General features: G+C 43.9%; 1 protein-coding gene across 1 annotated transcript in view; it reads left to right on the top strand.

Moving 5' to 3' along the window:
- The window catches only part of TMEM248 (transmembrane protein 248), a 313604-nt gene that overhangs the window by 27031 nt on the left and 265248 nt on the right, over positions 1 to 21325 (top strand). The window contains exon 2 of the mRNA XM_069614858.1: positions 1900 to 2066. Within this exon, the coding sequence (XP_069470959.1) occupies positions 1917 to 2066 (150 nt within the window). The 5' untranslated portion in view covers positions 1900 to 1916. The remainder of the gene's footprint in view (positions 1 to 1899; positions 2067 to 21325) is intronic.

Genomic DNA, 21325 nt, shown 5'->3' with positions numbered 1-21325 from the left:
GGTCTTTTAAAGCACCTTTATACACTTTTTTTTTCTTTTTCTTTAACGCCTTCTCTCTAGCCCAGTAGTATCAGTTCAGCTTTTTGCTATTATTCTTGGAGGATAGCTGAACAGATTTCTCTCTCCTACCCCGTGTGAGTATTGTATCGTTTTGCGAGCAAAATCGCAATGTAAATAATGGATGTCACCTCAGGAGGGATTCCGGCGCTCGAGCTTGCAAAGACCGTTCTAATACTAACGGTCATGCGCACTCGAGCGCCGGAATACTGAGGAAATGACCAGGGAGAGCTGGAGCTCCCCTGGTGGTCCGCGGGCGGCGCTGCAGGCTCCAGCAAGGCTGCGCCGGTCTCCTCGTGCCCGAGAAGAGCACCGAAAGGCCCGGGAAGCGGGCGCGGGCCCACCGAGGGGTCCGCTTGCGTGGATCCAAAAACACTGATCCGCTGCAACGACGTGAAGAAAAGCTTTGGGTTACAGTCTCCGACACCAGCAGGAAGCAGCTGACGTCGGAGCGAACAACGAAAGGTACAAATCTCCTCAAAAGAAGATGAATTAATAGAAAAAGCGTGCGCTTAATTTAAAATATAACAATGAAATATGCTACAATAAATGTACTTATCTCTTGCTGTGAGCAGCAAAGAAAGAGGAAGTTGCATCATGTTTAGGACTGTTTATGGAAGGGATCTGGATACCTATTGGAGGACTAGGGCACATGTTTGTGGCCTCTAAATGAACTCGAGTGAAGTCCTCTGGGAAATGGAGTTTTCCTCAGACTCTTGGACATATTTACTGTATTACCATGTTTTTATTGTGTTTATTATATTTAGTGCACCTGTTCTTTATGCACATTATTCATGTCACACTCTGGTGCACAAAATATCTTGCTGCTGAGCTTTTTCTTTACTGGTCTATTAAAGAAAGAGAAGCATAATGTGAGCCTCCGGTCTTGACATAGAATTCAGTTCCCACATCTATAGAGGCTACTTCTGCATTGAATTTCCAGGAGGTTCGGGGGCAGGCGGGTGTGTGTTTGTGTGTGGAGGGTGGGGGGAGGGGGGTGGTCACTTCACTTAGCCTTCACCATTGGAGCTTTCACTACTGATCTTTATCGTGTTGTGGCAATATTTGCCTGGAAGAGCTACTGAAGGCAGTTGGTTCTGTGGTTTGAGTGCGGAAAAAGATAATTCAGACATTTTCTTAACATTATTTAGATGTTGTGACTGTCCCCCTTAAGAATAGATGCGAGTGAACTTTGGAGGCACTGAGCTCGGAGACAAAACATTACAGGTACGTTCTTTCATTCCTATGTTCAAAGCCACGATCATCATTTGGTTCTTGGAGGTTCTCAGTGAAAGGCCCTGTTGAATCTCAATCATTGCAGCTGTACTGTGAAATATACACTTAAAGTGCACTGTGGTCACATGTCCTAATGCTGTCCCAGCAGGAAGAAGTTATTGTTTATTGGTAAGGTATTGCCCCTGCTAGCGCTGTGGGTGGTCTGTGAATAATGGGGGCCTTTGTTGCCAGCTTCTTTTTTATAAGTGTTTTAACTATATAATGCCAAATACTCTGCCCAACAAGAGTTGCTTCTTAAATGACCAGTGTTTGCAGTTGACCATTGCTTGTTGTTTTGACTGGCAAGAGATGGTTGTTCTCTGTTGTGAAATGACAAACGTGCGGTATGAAAGCCAATGTCAATAGCGTTTAATTGCTTTCTGGAGCAACAACTTATTTGGTGTAGCTCTGTGTAATTTAACATTTGTGATGATGAATTTATATAACTTCTATAGGATCACATACAAGCATTTTAGATGTTAAAAAGTTAGTTTGAGAAATATCTGCACCAGGTTCTTTTCTTGCATTAATTGTATATCCCATTGTTCTGGTGATGTCTAATTTCAGGTAAATTTGAGATTACCATGTTCACTATACACCCTCTGGAGATCCTGAAGGGTTACATCAGCAGTCGTCCCCCTCTTGTGATCTTCATGATCAGTGTCAGTGCCATGGCGATCGCTTTCCTGACACTTGGCTACTTCTTCAAACTCAAGACACCTGGCATGACAGAGGTACAGAAGTTAAAATTCAACAGTTCTTCTCTTCATTAGATTTATCGTCCAATATTTTTGGTTAATTTATGATCTGAATTTAAAGGTGTAAGTTTAGCCACTCAAAACCAAAGCCCTTCACTATTTTTTTTTAAATACATTTATTTATATTACTTGTATATTTCAACCATTTTAGTGGTGTAAAGAGTACTTCATATAAGAAATTAACCCCTCAGAAGGGGTGATCAGGCGAAGAGTGTCCTTCTCAGCCAGGCTGTTCGGCTGAGTGAATTTTTAGTGAACGTTGGAAGTTGCGAAGGCCAGATGAAAGATATATTCTAGTGGAATTAGAATAGTTTTGTACATTTTTATTTGATGTGGCATATTTTAGAAGTGCATCTTTTGCTCCATTAGGCAAATGATCTGTGCAGTATTGCAAGTGGTAGTGGGACAAACCAACAAAACATGTATGCAATATATAGCGTCTTGATTGTTTAGGGCAAGTATCACAATTTGAAGAGGGAATATGTACGTTTCAGCGGAGAGGCGGGGTAGAGAGGTGTGGCATTAGTCCCATCGTTTGTTTAGGCTGGCATTGGGTGCAGCCACTTAGTAGTGGAACATTCTTTGAGGCATGCTATTCCAGGGCAATTTACAGAATGGAGTTTTCAGCTCTGTTTAGAAGGAGATTACTGGGAAGGCTAATCTGAATACCAGCATCATGGATTTACCAGTCCTGGGAGTTTGTTTGAGGAGGCCTGTCGGAAGATTTGGTCTGTTTTGCAGCTAAGTGTTTCTAACCTGGCATCCTCTTAGGTTTTTAGTCTGTGGGCTCCTCAGATAAAGTAAGTTTGTCTGCCAGTTACATGTGGTGTCTGGCCATTCTAGATGATGCTTCTGGTCTTCAGAAGGATTCAGGCAGGGAGAGAGAGCCAGTACTGAGCACAATATCAGTGATGAATTGGGAGATGGCAGAAGAAGTCTTGAGGGGTAAGTAGACGTCCTCTGAGCAGGGCATTTCTGCTATATGTATGGGAGATTACAAGGGCATACAGTGTTATCTGGAATTTGCTGGGGAGCACTTGGTGTGGGAGGATGGTGAGGGTGGTGAGAGGCATCTTCCTGAGCAGTGAATCTAGCACTAGGGCTTTTTTTTTCTAGATGCCATTTTTGAGATCGAGTTGATGATGAAGCTGTTGAATTATACAGGAGTGGTAAGATTAGGGGTGTGACTGACAACATTCATGTCAAGCAGCGAAGATTGAATCGATCTGCTTTGAGCTGGATCATCCAAATATCACATTAAGTTGCATGGTGTCTTTTTAGCTTTTCCCCAGTAAATGTTTTTTAATTTTCTTGTTTATCTTGAATTTAAAAATGAGTGTTTGTTTTTTTTCCTAAATATATATGGTTGTATGGTTACAATGAATAACGTTTTAAAATAAATGGGAGTTTTATCAGTAATGTGGCTACCGTTTCAAGTTGAATTGTACTACAGATGCCAGACCACTAAGTGAAGTCAGACCATTTTTGCTAGCCTTCCTTGCAGAGACTCAAACCATTGGTTCATTTGCACAATTCAATCAGCCTGGGTTCTGCTGATGTAAAGTCCATCTTGCATTCGCCTGATAAATACTCCCTCTCCATATTCAGATTGTGTCTTTGCTTGTAGTTTTGGTCCAGGCAGCTTTCACTTCTCTTTGCAGAAACTAGAAGTTGTGTCAACATGCCTCCATCTACTTCGCAAATGCTGATAAGACACTTGGATGTTGCATTCAAGCTGTGATTGAAGTAGACAGTCATCCTTGATAAACCAAAAGAAGAGACAATGTGGCTGGTGTAGACCCTTCTACAAAGAGAGATGAATGCAAGATTATCTACTGAGCATATGACCCTCCTGCCCCCCTCCCTAGACCATCTGATTAGTGGTCATTGGAGAATGCTGGAAAGTGAGAATAAGCAGGAGCCACTTGACCAGTGAGAAAATATAATTGGACCCTTCAGTCCTATGAGGTAGGAGAAGCTATGAGGACCAGGAAGAGACCACATGGGGCCATTAGCTACTAAAGCCTGGATGGAAATTGCCTAATGTGCTCTGAGCAGGATGCACTCTTGACTTTGGTGTGCTGAACCTGGGTAGAAGATTTTACCAAAGACTGTTTCAAGGCCCTTCAATTCTCAGACCATCTAGAAAGAATCTACTGTCTAACCCCTTTGATAATCACATTTAATGGTCTCTCGATACCATGTTCCCTCTTGCCCCCTGCCAACTGCAACTCTGCTTGCCTAAATTCTGTCTTACCTCAATTAGTGCATGCTTCCTGGGGTTTGTAATCCTTGTCATAAGTTGTTAAACTCCTTTCCACCCTGGAGTTTAGGATTCCATCCACCATGCATTTATTGAACACTTCTAACAACTGGAAGGCTGTAGTCCACTCCTCTGATGATGCTTCAAGGTTCCAAGCATCATCTTTGCCTTTCCTCAAGGTCTGCTTGTTTATGGCCACTCAACTACCTGTCGTTTAGGCCATATCATCATGGTGGGCTTTGATTTGAGGAGTGTCCTCTCTCTGAAGAGCCCCTGGGTTTGAAGTAATCCTCCCCTTCATTTCTCCTGCATCTCCGAGCCATTGTAAGCGCTTCAGTTCAGGATGCTACTGAGATCCGTGGCGCTTGATTGGATCTCAGCTTCCACTCCAGAGGCAGTGGCTGCATCAATGTTTCTCAGTACCTTCTTACAGTCGGTACCTAACTCCAGAGTATGTTGTGGCAAGGGGGGAGTACTGGTCTCTCTTAAAGGTCACTGCACCTTCCTCAAGACTGTCAGGGCACCTGTGATTGGCAACTATGGTGCCAGTTCATCCATGACATACTGCTCAACTGATTTCTGGGCATACTGCCCTGGGGGTGCCATCTGATTGCATTTCTGTTGCTGTATTCTTAGGTCACTGTTCCCTGTTCCAGGAGAGGGGCTCTGTGGAGACTCTGCCTTTCTTCACTACGGAGAAGCCTACAAATTATTAGTGTGCGCCAGCGGGTGCTAAACCCTTTTGAATACATGTGTACTGCCACTGGGCAGCGGAGAAGAATGGCAAAGTGGAACATGCCCTAGTAGTCTGGAACAATGGCAATCGCCTTGGGTGCATACAGCTCCACTCCATCCCCATGAACACCAACACAGCTTATGACACTTGACAGTGAAGAGAAGTGGTTGACATTTGGTGTTGGATTCCATATGTGGCATACCGTGTGTGTTGAGAACTAGGAAGCCTGTGGTAATGCCAACAGTAAATCCTGCTTTTCATATGCCTTTAATCTGTCTAACTTCCCTTGCATAGGAGACGGCAGAGAGGCGAGGAGCGAGTCAAAATCATGCAGATCTTGGGGATTTAATGAGCCTTAACACAGACCCCGATTCTGTTTAGGGGAAATCCTGTGTCTGCGATCTTTGAATGCACGTTGGACAACTGTAACAAAATCGAGGATTAATTATGGTCTGTGTACGCGTATATTTTGAAGTCTAATACAGCCTTACCAGATTTGCTGGTTCCAGACTGGAGCTCTTACGCCTTATCTCCAATCCTTCCCATATTCGAATCTGCAAAGGATAATATGGATTCTGTCGTTGATTGGATGTAAGTATGCGTGGTAGACAAAATCTTTCATCGTTCATTTATGCCGTTACATTCAAAGCCGTTTGTCACTCAACATCCAACAAGCAATGATTCTAGAGGATAGCTCTTCGAAGTATTTCTGTAACCGCTATACAGGCGCACAGAGAGTAGGGATTCTAATTTACTATTGCAGCTCTCTAGAATGTTTTTTTCTCTGCACACATTTCCCGAAGCCACGCTCATTTCCCACCACTTGCATGGAGAACACCCCGTTTAAGTTCTGTCCGTGGTGTAACACAATGTTCCTTGGAAGGATACACACTGTGTGTAACTGGCTTACAAGGGACCACAATAGTATCGGTGCTGGCCATGCCAAAAAAGATAAACCCAAAACTCTTAAGGAGTGCCATACCAAGTGCTAGGCAGCATATGTCATGCAGGAGGAGATGGCATAGGGTGAGACGGCTACCACAGCCGAGGTCTTTGAGATTGGGATAGACACTGACCCTGAAGAACCACAGGATGCGGTGCCAGTGAGGAAAACCTTGTAGTCTGCCCACTCTGGTGTTGATTCGAGTGTCAGAGAAGCCACCTGGTGACAGTGAGATGTCCTGCTTGTGCCACCCCAAACACAGGCTGAAGCATGCAAGTCTTTGCTGACTACCGCACGGCTGAGTTTCCAGTAACAGGACGCCAGAGATACCAACGAGGTGGGATCCTTATGCGGTCTAGGACTTTTCGTGTTCACACACGGCGATCGTGCATGATGCCACCTGCGCCTGATAAACAGAGACAAGTGCAATTAAGACACAACTATCTGTAGCAGGTGAAATAACCAGCAGCGATTCATAGTGCCGCCAAGCAGACCCCAGTTGTGCATTTACCTCTCGACCAAGAGACAAGGTGTCACGAAGGCACCCTGGTAGGGTCCCTGCCTGACAATCATAGACTGCAGACGTGCCACCCAGTCATTGCAAAATTCATAAATACTCTGTGGTTTGCGCAGATTGGACTTCAACATTTAAAATAATAAAAGTATGAAGTCCAGACGAGAGGCCATCTAATTTGCTGTAGATATCCCACTATCCCCTTCCAATTACTGAACCGTGCAGAGTTTTGTTACAACATGGCAGCACACACACTGAACAGGCCTCACCACAAGTCTTTCTGTCCTGATGAAGGCCCATGCAAGATAGGCTCATACAGTAGCCTGTGAGGGCCGAAACACACCTGTGTAGACTCTCCATACTCCATTTCTTGTGTCACTTGTCAACACTGTCCACCTTTGTTCCAACACTGTCTCTAGAAATTGTATTCACTGTTGTAACATCTGTTGTTGCTTTCCTTTACAACAGTTGGTAACCTATTAATTTAAGTCAACATGTACTAAGAATTGAGCTGTAAATATCTCAAGTATGTATGTTCTACAATACCATGTATTTGGTTCATGTTCAGCCATCAATTAAATGTTCTGTGTATTTTGTGTGCTATTAGACCATTAGGTCTCCTTTTTTTTAATATAAACATTAATTGAAAAAAGCTTTGTCTATTATGTTATATTAACGATAATCTGGGGATAATCGAATAGGCAAGACTGACCCTGTTCATTTGTTTATTGATCATAGAGCCTGCAAGCACAGAACAATATCTGTCAATGCTGGTTCTAGTCGTATATTGAGCACAGTCAGTGCCAAAAACACACACCTTTCACAGTTTCAACATGGTAGTAAGACATCTAGGAAGCAAGAAAGGGGGAATCCCAAGAAAAAAATCTTCCACATGAGCCTTGAGGATGGGGAGCTCAGACACTGAGGGAGAGCCAAGCATTCTGTTGATTATGTCACAGTCTCAGGAAGAATGGAAGGATGGGGAATACTAATTGGTTGAGGTTGAGTCTCCCACTGTTCAACTTTTAGATTTGGAGCAAAAAAGCTGTCTCCAGACCATGGAAGACTTCAATGCCACAATGGCTAAAGTTGTCACATTTATCGAAGAGAAGTAGCACAGAGTGCAAAGAAGGTGTAGAGATGTTGCAGATATACAGCAAGGTCCTAGCACTTGCTATTATTGTTTTGTTGTACACTGAACACGTTTTGTTTTTATGTATTCAAGAATTGTCAGTATTTATATTCACAAAAAAACTATGTTGAAACAAAACAAAAAATGAAAAGGTAACGGAAAAAAAGATAATTAACAACCCATAAAATAAAGCTGTTTAGAAAGAAACCAAATGTTTCTTTGCATTTCTGCAGACTGATCCTGCTAATCCAAAACACTTTAGAGTTTGGGTGCCAGCAGCAAATTAATTTAATGCTAATATACCCTTCAAGTAATGTTTGACATCCCAGGAATAATGTAATGTTATGGAAGTTATGTGGTAGAATACACCCTTGTTGCATATACCTTGAGCTCTCTATCCTCCCACAAAGAGGACAGTCCCTCCTGTTATCTCGACCTCTGCTTCAAAGCAGTGACGTCGAGATGCATGTTCCATCCCATGTTTCTCTGGTAGTGGGAAGATTAACATTGTTCGCCAAGGCATGGGATGAGGAAAACATCAGAAAAGTGAGTTCTGGGTACTGTGGAAAAAAGGTTACTGTGTGGAGCTGTTAGAAGGACCTCCCAACCTTCAACCAAGATCAAGACGTATTTGCATGGAACACCTGGCTCTACTACAAAAAGAAATTCTTGCACCAACCACTTCAAAAGGGCAGCATCAAATCCGTACCATTAAACCAGGTAAACACTGGCATTTGCGATGTATTTCCTAGTACCCCATACAAGACAAAACAAAAAGGCCTGTACTAGACCTGTTGCTAGTGTACTGTCAAGCCCCAAAAGTTCAGAATGACAACTCTACAAGATGCAATCCCGCTCCTTTAAAAAGGGGTTTACATCACAACTTGCATTATGAAAGATGCATACTTGTAATATCCTTGTTACATAGAAGTTTATAGCTGCCTGCAGATTCTTATCCCTGCAGAACGTCATGCAGCACGCATCACCCAGCTGAGCGAGAGAGGGAGAGCGTGCTGGGAGCAAGAAGCGAGGAAAAGGAATGTGGAATGTAGATTGAACCACAACAGCTGCTGGCCCTGTCCGATGGACTCATTTTCTCCTTCCTACTCATATGTTATAATGTACTTCATATATATATATTAAACTTACTTATTTCAGCCCCATAGTATCCTCTTTATTTGTCACCGGACCCTTCAATTGGCGACGAGGATTGCAGTGAACATCTCACAGCTGACATCCACCAGGCCTCTCCGCTCAAGCCCGAGCGTTGCAGCAGCCCGATTTGTCAATACAGTAACATTTTCCATTGTATTCTTCAGTGAGCTTCTCCGATCATTACACTGCTGTTCCGTGCATCCGTGAGTGTTTCCCCCGATACGCGTTTCTTCACTTCCTCCACCGTTTGAGACGCATGCGCATTAGATGGGTGCCCTTAAAGAGACATACACGCTTATTTCTACGTTTTGTAAATAACGTAAAGGAGAAATGTTTTGCGAGCGTGTCAGTACAAGTACTTAAAGGGATACGCACATCATTTCAGAAAGACTTTTAATGGAAAAGAAAAGCTGCATTTTACATGTTATATCCACATACAATTTTATAAAGGAAATAAGGTGAAATAACATTGCACTGTGCAGAGAAAATAAAGCAGCTACTAGGAGCATATTGAGGGCTTATGCAATTGATTTTCTGTTTTCATTAACTGTTCCATACCAGCTAAAGGAGACTCGTATGTGCATTGCCTCTAAGGAATTTCAGCATAATTCAATTCAAATTATTTAACCACACATTGACTTGACTTTATTGGGTATACTATCATACCCAGTTGGTAGTGATGGCATTCAGCAGTGTGCCTCCTCCAGCGTTATTTATGCCTGATGCAGAAGAACCTAATATTCCTTGGAAAAGGTGGATACGGTCCTTTGAACACTATGCAGGTGTGGTGTGTGGTCCAAATTGTAGTGCTGACAAGAGAAGGTCACTGTTATTACACTGTTTAGGACCTGCTGGTCAAGAAAATTATGAGTCTTTACCAGAACTTCCTGCTGATGAAGATGTAGACATTAATGAATATGAACGCACTATAAAGAAGATACACTTTTTTTTCATAATGTTTATCATCCTGGAGAGATACAAGTTTGGCAAACGAACACAGGAGGAGCGAGAAAGTGTTGAAAAATATGTGACTGCTTTACGCAAACTTGCCAAAACATGCAACTTTAATGAGCAATTAGATGAAAGGTTAAGAGACCAATTCATGTTGGAATGCAGAAGTGCAAAAGTAAGAGAGAAGTTATGGTCTGAAAATGATCCTTCGCTAGATATTGTGCTTAGAGTGGCAAAAGAAGTGGAGCACACTGAAGAGTGTGTGAAAGAACTTGAGAACAAGATGAAATCTGTAAAATTAGAGTCAAGCAATGTAAAACTTGCCAAATTAACATGTGACAATACTGATGATAAAGAATCCATTGCTTTGGTGACTAACTCCAGAATAAAGAAGAAAATATCCAATAAGTCACATCAATCGCCACCGAGGAAAGCACAGATCCAATCAAAAAGGCAATACAAGCACTATTCCAAGTGTTGCAGATCTCGCAGCATGTCCACCAACTGGATAGGTGTAAATTCTAGTAGTGATCAAGATGAAGGTGAAGAATGTGTATTTGTGGTCATGGATGACGAAGATGAAAAGGTATTAAATAGTCCCAAAGCCAAAGTTCATCTTGATGGTGTTGAAATTGACATGATGATTGATACAGGAGCAAAGTATACTTTGGGACCACAACAACTATGGGATAAAAAAAGACATGAATATCTACATGAAACAGATCTCAAACCCAGAGCGTATGGTGGTGTGAAGATAGATACCATAGGATGGTTTTGGGGCAATTTGAAATTCAAAGGAAGAGCCAGTGGAAAGATCTACATCACTGACTCAGGTCAAACTCCCCTATTGAGCTGGACTCATCAAAGCAAATTACAAGTGAAAATGGATTCCATTGCTGAAGAATCTGTGTTTGCTGTTCAGGATGAGCCAAATAAACAAAAGATTGACCCCATAGTGAAGAATTATACTTCTGAGGATGTCATGACAGAAGTGTTTTGCAATGGTATAGGATGTCTTCGGGGATTTGTGCATGAGATGAGACTTAAATCCAATCACACGGCGGGAGTTCAGAAATTAAGGAGTGTTCCAATATCCATGAGAGATGCAGTCAGGAGAGAGATCAAACTCATGGTAAGTCAAGGCATAATTTAAAGCATAGACGCCAGTGAATGGGTGTCGCCATTGGTAGTTCTCAGGAAGAAGTCGGGAAAGCTACGAATTTGCATTGATATGAGAGAACTTAATAAATGTATTATACCGGATAGACATCTGTTGCCCAATATTCAAGAGCTGATATCTACCATTGGGCCTTCAAGTCATTTCTCCACCCTTGATCTTACATCAGCTTACCATCAAGTCAAGTTACACGAGAAGTCGAAACATCTTACAGCCTTTATCACACCAGATGGGTTATACCAGTTTAAGAGAATGCCGTTCGGTCTCGTGTCGGCGGCATCTGTCTTTCAGAAGATTATGCATAGACTATTCGAAATAGTGCCAGGAGTGATATGTTTCCAAGATGATATACTGATTCATGCGAATAGTAAAACAATTCATGATGAAAGATTGAAATATGTGTGTGGAAAACTCTGTGGCGCAGGAATGAGTTTAAGCAAAGAGAAATGCAAAATTGACTGTTCTGAAATTGAGTATTTAGGGCATAAGATTTCAGCCGAGGGAATATCTCCAAAAGAACAATTGGTCAATGCCATAAAGAATATGCCCAGACCAAGTACCAAAGAAGAAGTACGTACGTTTTTAGGTATGGCAGAATATTACTCAAAGTTTGTCAGTAATTTTGCTGTACATACTGTTCCCCTATGTGAAGCCAATAAAAAAAAAGGTTTTTACGTGGAACAACGAATGCGAGGAAGAGTTTGAATTGATTAAAACTGCTATTGATAAGGCTCCTGCTTTAAAAGATTTCATTAGTGATAAGAAAGTCATCATTACCACAGACGCCAGCAATATTGGATTGGGAGCTGTTGTCACTCGGGTACATAATGGGCGAGAGATGGTAATAGCATTCGCATCGAGACTTCTTAAAGGAGCTGAAAAATCGTACGCAGCCATAGAAAAAGAAGCCTTGGCAATAAAGTGGTCGGCAGAAAAGTTTAGAAGTTTTATTTGGGGTTGCGAAGTTGAGTTTCGGACAGACCACAAACCATTAATCCATGTAATCATGTCCAAAGGATTGGACAAAGTGTCCAACCGGATCAGAAGATGGGTGATACTCCTTCAGGAGTATAATTGCAATGTACGATATGTGCCACGGTACAAAAAATATTGCAGCTGATTGTTTGTCACGTTTGACTAATGTGTCAGAAACTACAGATGAAGATGATAATACTGAAAATGTTCTTAATATTGAGACCACGTCTATTTCAAGGATGGAGTGGAGTGAAGCTATAAAAAGTGACAGTGCTATGGTTAATCTTAAAGAGTTGATATGCAGTCAAGCTCCATGGAATAAAGCCATGTTTGAAAAAGCCAATCTCTCAGAATATTGGCCTATTGCTGATGAATTGCATGTACATAAGGACATAGTTATGAGAGGAGACAAGATAATTCCACCGAGTAGTTTGAGAAGAAGAGTTATGGAACTCGGACATGATGGCCATCAAGGGATGGTGAAAACCAAGCAACGCATAAGAAAAGACTACTGGTGGCCAGGATGCGACCTGCAAATAGAACGACATATCAGCGATTGTATCCTTTGCCACAATAATAAGAGTTGTGTGAGAGTAAAACAAACCATGGTTGTGACTGAAATTCCAGATAAAGCATGGAAGGATTTGAGCATGGATGTATTGGGTCCAGTGTGCAGTGCTGGTGTACAAAAATATTGTTTGGTAGTAATTGATTTTCTCACTAGATGGGTTGAAGTACTTATTGCACCCAATATCACTGGTAATACTGTGATCACTTTCCTATCTGAAATATGTGAGAGGGAAGGTTTTCCGAGTAGCATCATGACAGATAATGGTACTCAATTTAGATCCAAAGAGATGAGAGAATTTTGCAAAAAATATTCTATTCTACATATAAAGAGTGCCATTTACCATCCTCAAACCAATGGTACTGTAGAACGCTTCAACAAAGTGTTGAAACAGACCATTAGGTTGGCATGGTCCAACGGCATGGATTGGGAAAAGGCTGTCAAGGAGAGAATTGTTGCACATAGGTTCACACCCCATTCAACTACAGGCCTTTCTCCATTTGAGTTAAGTAGGGGTAGAAAAGCACACACCAAATTAGCGCCCATGTGGTTAGATAATGAGAACAATAGAGTCAACAAAGACTTTGGATCGGTGTGTGACAAAATAAGAGATACCCAGATGAGGAACAAAAGTGTTTACGATGAAAAGAGGCCCATGTGCAAATATGATGAAGGTACTGTGGTGGGGAAAAATGGTAAGAGTTAATTTGCCCCCTGTTCTCAGAGAAGGTCCCTGCAAATGGTCCAAGCCTATCAGGGTGTTAGAAGCATTCAAACACTCTGTCAGAACTGAGGATGGTAGAATCTGGAATGTCGAAAGAGTATGGATATGTGGTGACAACAGACACTCAGCTGACAATAGAGGTAAAGTGATGGTGAGGAAAGAGGATGGTAGGAAAGAAGGCCAAAGTGAAGTGAGTAATAAGAAAGATCAGAATGTCGTATGTGAGAGGAAGAATGTGCAAGAGGTGAGATCCAACTGGTCCGAATTAATTTCCTTGCCCAGTCACATCAGCGAGATGTCCCGCAGTTCCAGATGTGGGAGACCATATTGCAAGCCCAGAAAAATGGAGGACTTTGTGTGAATATGTACATAGACATTTGTCATCACTATTGTTGTTTCATTATGTTGTATATAAAGGAAGGGAGATGTGTAATATCCTTGTTACATAGAAGTTTATAGCTGCCTGCAGATTCTTATCCCTGCAGAACGTTCATGCAGCACGCATCAGCCAGCTGAGCGAGAGAGGGGAGAGCGTGCCGGGAGCAAGAAGCGAGGAAAAGGAATGTGGAATGTAGATTGAACCACAACAGCTGCTGGCCCTGGCCGATGGACTCATTTTCTCTTTCCTCCTCATATGTTATAATGTACTTCATATATACATTAAACTTACTTATTTCAGCCCCATAGTATCCTCTTTATTTGTCACCGGACACTTCAATACTTCCATATTTCAATGTTCAAAGGACCGCAAGCATACATTCTCCGTTATTGCTTATTTTTAGAATATCATTGGCACCCTCTGTGTTCACAAAGGTGCTTCTGGTGGGTGGAAGCACATCTGCGTCACCAGAAAATACCAGTGTACTGTGACGAATTTGGTCAATTTGTCCTTTCTCCTGAAAGGGGAGCCACCCTTTGTAAGGCTAGGGAGGTAAGCCCACTCCACAAGATTCTTCATTAGGGTGCTGGGCAAGTGGGACCTCAGTGGGAGTGACTGCCCTGTAGGGGACAAGAACTCCCAGATCAGATTAGGACCTCCCAGATCAGAATACATTGTCTGTGTATATGGGACTTGTGCAACCTAATTGTATTCTTGTTTTGAGTGCACCAACCAGTGTCGACCTTTCTATCTTTTTGGCTGCAGGCAATGCTGGATTTCATGCATGCACCAAAGACAAGGAAGAAGGACATACTTTTGTTGTTTGTGATTACTTATTTAAACAGTAGAGGAACTGTGAATGGAGAGAAGGAAATTCCTAATTCGTGGGTTGTGCAATTCAATACAAAGAGGAAAGAGCCCTCTGCAGGAGAAGTCCTGAAGGGGGAGAGCCGTGCTGGGCTTCAGAGCCCGCTGGAGAGTGGAGCCAACGCTAGCCAGACTCCAAAAGGCTGGCGTTTTCTCCAAACGTGCAGTCCAGGGAGAAGCAGAGATAGATAGGTACTGGTCTCCTCTGATGGTGCGACTATAGACAGGCTGTGGGGGGCTCAGAGCCCAGTAACAGATGCCGAGTCCAGCTCGCTGGGGAGAGCACAGAACCTTGTGCTCCTCGCCCAGAGGACATTCATTGCAAAGACGAGCGGCAACAGGGAGACTAACAATGTCTTAAAGAGACTACTGATAAGATGTATGGAAAGTTCACATACAGGCTGGGCGCGCCAACAAGGTTACTGGAGCCATAGAAACCCGGGTGAGCAAGCACCCCTTTATGAACCAGAGTGGACGATATATGCACCTTGTGTGTCAATGTTGGGGAAGCCCGATTAATGAAGAAAAATCAAACATTGTACCAAGTCAAACCAAACTATTTGTGGGAGCTATTTTGGCACCAAGAAGGCACACGCTTATCCCCCTCAATCAAGAGTGCAAGTATTATTAATCCATCTCCCTTATCACAAGGCAGGTCATTTGATAATGGTGTGATGAATCCGATGGTGTCATCGCTCCTTTCCCGGTGGTGGCCTCTCCCCATGTGGCCTGGGAACAGCAGCCAATACCTGATCCTGACCCTGGGGGTGGCTATATGAGGGAGGGTCACATGGGGGTGGGAGGGAAAGCCCTCTGGTGGGTGTCATGATCTCATCGGACGAGACATGATATCCCACTTTCTCTCTTGGGGCTACCCCCATGTCTTAATGGCATATTGTTATACCCCCCCCCCCCCTCACCCACCTAGGAAAGGTACCTGAAACACTTTCACAGGATCTGTATACAAGTGCTTAAAATCTGACTTGCCTGTCAAGATTCCTGAAAACACCCTTCCAGACTTGGGATAAAAGTCTGTCAAATTCTGCTTTCAAGATTCCTGAAAACATCTTTTCAAACTCTACATACAAGTCCTCAAGAACTGACTTGCCTTAAGATCACTGAACACTTCTTTTCAGACTTTGCAAATGTAAGGAAGCAGAGGCGATCATCCCAAGCTCATAAGAGGTTCCAAGTGAGGAAGAGGCCTTGTAGTGTGTAGAGTGCAAGGGAGGCTGTAGGGGGGGCATTCATAGAAGCTGTGTGAGTTGTATATTAGTGCATGCACGTGCGTGTGTAGTGGGACAGAGCGCCATTTTAGAATTAAGCAGCCATATTGAAATCTAGGCCTAGCGCTGCAGCCAGGACACCACCAGGGCCCAGGTGGTGTTCGTGGTAACCGGCTTGCACACAGAATAGGTTGCAACATTAGCAGTGAGAAAAGCTAGAACCGCAGAGATTCATAAACCTTCCATTGTCTCATGCTGCCAGTACTGGTACCCCAGAAGGAATGAGCCCTGCAAGGCCATGAGGGGGCTGTGAGCTCCTCGTGCTGGGCTATACCACAAGGAGGGCACGAGCCTCCGATAGCACTCAGTCCAAGCCTTAAATTATAGTGTTCAGATGCCCCTATTCAAGATGCCAGCATTCCAGGGTACCAGCCAGTCCCAGACCACGGCCATAAAGCTATTATTCTCCCCGCTCGATCAGAAATCAGAGCCAGGCGACCCCACCAGTCGGTCATATGATTTGTGCTGCGAGGTGCAGGGAAGGGCAAAACAACGTATCCAAAACAGGGAGAGTTGGAAGGGTTCCGACATGTCTGGGATCGAGCAGTGACCTCGAATATGTCCACCTAGCCCGTGTGCAGTGCCAGGTGTACACTAGAGATACAGAATGCTTGTTTCTTGTTCTTAATTGCTTATTAACTACTGTCTCACGGTCGGTGATATATGAGGAGTCCACGTGGAAGATGAGCAGAAGAGCTGGGACTGTATGGAGCAGATAGCCTATGTATAGGGTCTCACCAACCAGCCGCCGCAAAAATGTAACCTGTGTAGTTTAAGGAAGGCATGGTATCAACAGTAGGACAGACACAAGTGACCATAGTTCAAGGGTGTTTATTGAACTTCAAAAAGGGTTTGAAAAACTCCCATCTAATCCTAAATCTACAAATGGGAGCAAGCTATGACCATCAAATAATAACGCAGTCCTAGTGGTGTCTTGTCAAAATAAAGGGCCTATACTAATAAACATATTGCCAGTCTTTACTTCTAAATACAAATAGTGTGGGAAATAATGTTATGCAAAAGAAAAGTGTTCACAAAATGATATGTCAGTATGTTCAGGCCATTGGCCTACCTTCCCCATGTTTCCAGCACAGACAAGGCGGTACACTCGAGCTTAGCACAGTCTCTGGCTTCTCTGGCATGAGGATACAGTTCAATCATTAGCATCTGGGTTTTCCGTGCCCAAGTCTCTTTGCCTTTCAAAGTCTCTTCTTTCAGAGGGCCTGGTGCGACAAACAATACGTTATTTTCCTCTTTCAGATTTTCACAAGTGTTCAATTTCTCAGGCGACATTATTCACCTCGGATCCCCCTCAGCTGGGCTCAGATCCTCCTAACACAATGTTCTTAGACTATTCGTGCATCCAATTTCTCGTAGGATATTCTTTCTCAGGTGACACACACTTCACCTCGGATCGCCCTCGACCGGGCTAAGATCCCTTTAACACCATGTTTAGTCTCCCTATGCTGGGCTCGGACTAATTAAATTTAACTCTTCAACACAAACTCGCTTTAATCAAAAAGCTCTCGGCTCCCTCTGCCAGGCTCATAACAACTTCGAATGTGCACAGGGTTTTGCTTAACCCGTTGCAGGACCACTTCAATTTCACAATTCTTTATCACTCCTTAGAATTTGCCACTTTTCAGTTGGATACCTAACGGAGACTTTCGAATTAGCACATGCCTGGTTCCGGACCACACTGTTTAAGGTATAGTAGCTTGGCTTCAAAGTTCAATCACTCATCTTTTGTTTAATTTTGGCTGCGTCGCTTGCCACATGCTCTTCATACACTGTTCTTTTCAGCTTTAGCTATAAAATGTTGCGGCTTGCAACCTTGGCTTCAACACAGACCGGCCTGGTATCGGTCTCCCAGGTCACCTGCTGTGCGGACTTCACTGGTTCTGCTTTGTTGTAGGAGCCAAGTACAGTACCACAGTGGCAAACTATTCTCCTTGCCTTGACTATCAGCGCGGGAGAGCCCGGGTACCTCCGACACACAATGCAGGATTCTTCGGCCTTGATTCCTGGTCTTAAGTTTCCTATTCTCGAAGGTTCATGAAAGTAACCATTTTTCATTCAAAAGGTCAAGGGCAATTCCCTCCTTATGATCCCCTTCGGTTTGGCCATCTTTCGCCTTGTATTAAACTCCCATCTTGGAACTGCAGCTGCCTTGTGTGCTTTGCCTTGCACAGAGTGTGCTCTCGTGCTCCACCTTTTATCCGTGTGGGGAAGTGTAATGGAAGTCAGGTGTGTGTAATGGGCAGTAATTGCCTGACCTGCCTGACCATTGTATTGGGATATGTCGGGCATACAGCTTGGATCTTAGCCCGTTTTCTCTGAGTGAGCTGTCCATGAGGAAGTGTTCGTGTTAGGAAAGGAGGATGGGGGGAGTTGAGTTCCTAAGTGTCTTATTTGGTAGGATGGGGGTAAAGGAGTTAAAGGGAATTGGATACCACGTCTCGCCATACAGTTTCCCAGTCCCACTCCCCGAAGACTCCTCTTCGAGGAGCACCCAGGAATTGGCTCCAAAAGCGGTGGCCGTGTCCTGACCACCTGGATGACGGATCCCCGGGGACTAGAGGTGAGACACCTTCAAGTTTCTCACAGTAGCTTACGTCACAGATTGCTGTGTGCCCTTTTAAGCTGTTGCTCATATCGATTCTGGCAGAATGTTCTGCGGCAGCAAAGCTCTTTGCTGGCGCATCTTATTTTGTGTGGAAATAAACCTTGTTCTCCCTGCAAGCAGTGTGGTGGCCCTTTTTCCCCTAGTGGGTCGTATTTTTTTCTTGTGTGAGAATTACGGGGTTTATCTACACAAACAAGACCTCATAAACTACCATTGCCCTAAAAACGAAAGTACTGTGCCGAAGAGGATGAGTGGAGTAATGAAGATTACTGCAAGCCAGGAGTGCACGCTGCGCTCTAGTTGTTAAAGAAACACATCTGATGCCGGGTGTCAAATCGCTTACTTGTGTGACCCGCCATGCCTCCCTTCCATGGCATGCCTTGTGGCGGCTTTTGGATTGCCTTATGCGTTTCCTGTCTGGTCACCCTTGTTTCCTGGGTGCCGCCATACTGGCTGTGATGCTGCTGTGACGGGGTCCATCGGCTGCCTTCCGCGGTTCAGACTACGTGGGTTGTTGCTATTAGCAACTTGTGTGCCGGCGCACTGCATTCATTGGACACTGCGCACCATAGAGACATGACTGGCGCTGGCCTCGCTTCGTCACAACCCGTGGTCCAAGTAAGCGGGAGCGGTGCTCCTCTGCTTTGAACATTTCTTTAAAAAGAAAATAAATGAGCTTTACTATTCCTATACTTTTATTTTAAAAGTAAACCGTTCCGTAATGGTTTCGTTTTTAAAATAAGTTTTGGAAGAAGTTTAAACTTGCACTGCACTGAATATTCTCTTAAACAACAGGTTTGGGGGTTTGAATTGCGGGTGAGATGGGGTTTGTGGGGTGCAGGGGCAGGCCAGCAGGGAACTTGGTTCCAATTTTTTTATTTTTTATTATTTTTATTAATACATTTTGACCTCTGGTCGCAACCTCCTCTTGTTCAAAAGTAATACTGCTGAGTTTCTTTTCTAGAATTGGCCTCTTCAATCTCTGCTGGCCAGCCTTTTCTCCTCACCCTTCTTACCCTTCACCTTCAGCCTTGGTGCTGGGTCTTTTGTTATTCTCTCTATCTGCCTTGTTCTCTTTACTTTTTCTTTTCTGCTCCTGTGGTCCCCCACGCTCCGTGCCTTGCACTGCCTGGCATCACGTAAATCGTGGGAGGTCCTTTCTTCGTGTTGCCAGGGAACTGATTCCTGTCTGTAGCTTGTTCACACATTCTGGTCTGGGCCAGGAGGTGGAATCCCTTACTGCTCAAATATCAAGACCAGGTGGACACCACTCTCCCAACACTATCCTGGATCGACAACAATGTTGGCATACAGGTAGACTGGAATCACAGGGGGCTCTCCTTGATACAAAGATATTTTAAACCAGCAGACCAGCTGACAGGAGCTTGAAGGCTCTGACTGACGAAGGCTGCTTCTCTCTGTGCTGTCCGTGGAGCCAACCAGCTCCCCGACATGGAAGAAGGAAGCAGACTGCAAGAGGGAGCATGCTGCGATAATGGCAGAAACTAGCGGAAGGCTTAAGGGTGTTCACAGGTACTCGAAGGCAGCCCTCATGCAACCGAAGCCCAGAGGGATGCGAAGCAAGTGCACGGAAGCCATGGTAGAGAGAGAAGCGGAGACACGGAGTCGAGAGGCAAGGAAACCCAGAGAGACTGCTGCAAGAGAAACCACGCACGCCAGCAAGAACCAGCCAGTCCGCCCAAGGAAGGGGGGGACACTGGGGCATATTGGCAGCCTTGTCAAAACTTAACGTGAATGGAATATATGAGAGGGACCAAACAAATTAACATTTCTTGAAGAGGCAAAGCAGAATAGGAGACTGAGAGGTTTGAGAGTGTATGCAGTACACCTGAGGGAAGTCCTGGTAGTGGAGTATACCGGCAGATGCAAGTTGATAGCATATTCATGTGAGAAAGACCTGGCAGGAAAGCACACCAGGCATCAGCAAGTTGAGCAGTGTGTATTACACAGTATTCAAGGAAGTCCTGATAAGGATACATCATGACTAACAAAAGATGGTAGAAATATATTGACGATAGAAGAAACCTGGCAGGAGAGTACACCAGATATTCTAGCAAAATACAGTCTATCAGCCACCAAGTTGTTCTGTATACCAGTTGTGTTGTGGATCAAGAGAAACTTAAGGAACTGATATTCTTGAATATAAAGCAGAGTGAGGAGAAATCCAGGGGAAGGCATCATCTTTTGGAATAAGGAACTCTATCATTCTGGAACTTTTTGTGTTACGCATTTCCTTTTTGAACACATGTACACCACTCCAGGACAAAGACATTCTCCTTTTCACCTTGGAGTTAATTTTGTAAGAATGTGGGTTCAAGGATAGTACTTTGGACATGGGACGGTTTTGCTTTGGACATTCTGACATTGACAGACCCTTAGTTTTGGTTTTAAGTAGGGAAACGCCTCCTAGATCAGGGATAGAGGGGCATTGCCCCACCCCCTTTTATGTTAATAAAAGTCTTTGACCAAAACCATGACTCCCTGGTGTCAGAGTCTCATTCCTGGCTCCTCACAATGATCTGAAAGGTTATGAATTTTTGAAAATGCTTGACCCCATCATCCCTTGTGTGCCTCAACATGCGCCCGTTGTAGCAGTGGATCTCAAGCCAGGGGTCCCAAGCATCTTGTGGCTGGGATGATCTAGTGGACATGCTGTAAAAGGTGGTAACCCGCTACAATGGCTGACCGAATCAAAGCATTAAAGGGCAGACCTTTTGTCATTTCGTCAGTACAAATTACCATCACCACAGACTCCTCAGAGGCTGAATGGGAGGAGGCATTGTCAAAAGCTCATAGGGAAAGTTGTCCAAACAGCCGGAAGCTCGACATAAACATGCTGGAATGTCTAGCAATAAAAATGTCCCTGCCCTCCTTTCTAACACTCAGAGAAAACCAGTGTTCTTATCAATTGTCACAGA

The sequence above is a fragment of the Ambystoma mexicanum genome, chromosome 9, assembly GCF_040938575.1.
Source record: "Ambystoma mexicanum isolate Mex_15411 chromosome 9, UKY_AmexF1_1, whole genome shotgun sequence".
NCBI classification, from domain to species: domain Eukaryota; kingdom Metazoa; phylum Chordata; class Amphibia; order Caudata; family Ambystomatidae; genus Ambystoma; species Ambystoma mexicanum.
This window is presented reverse-complemented; position numbering and strand designations above follow the sequence as displayed.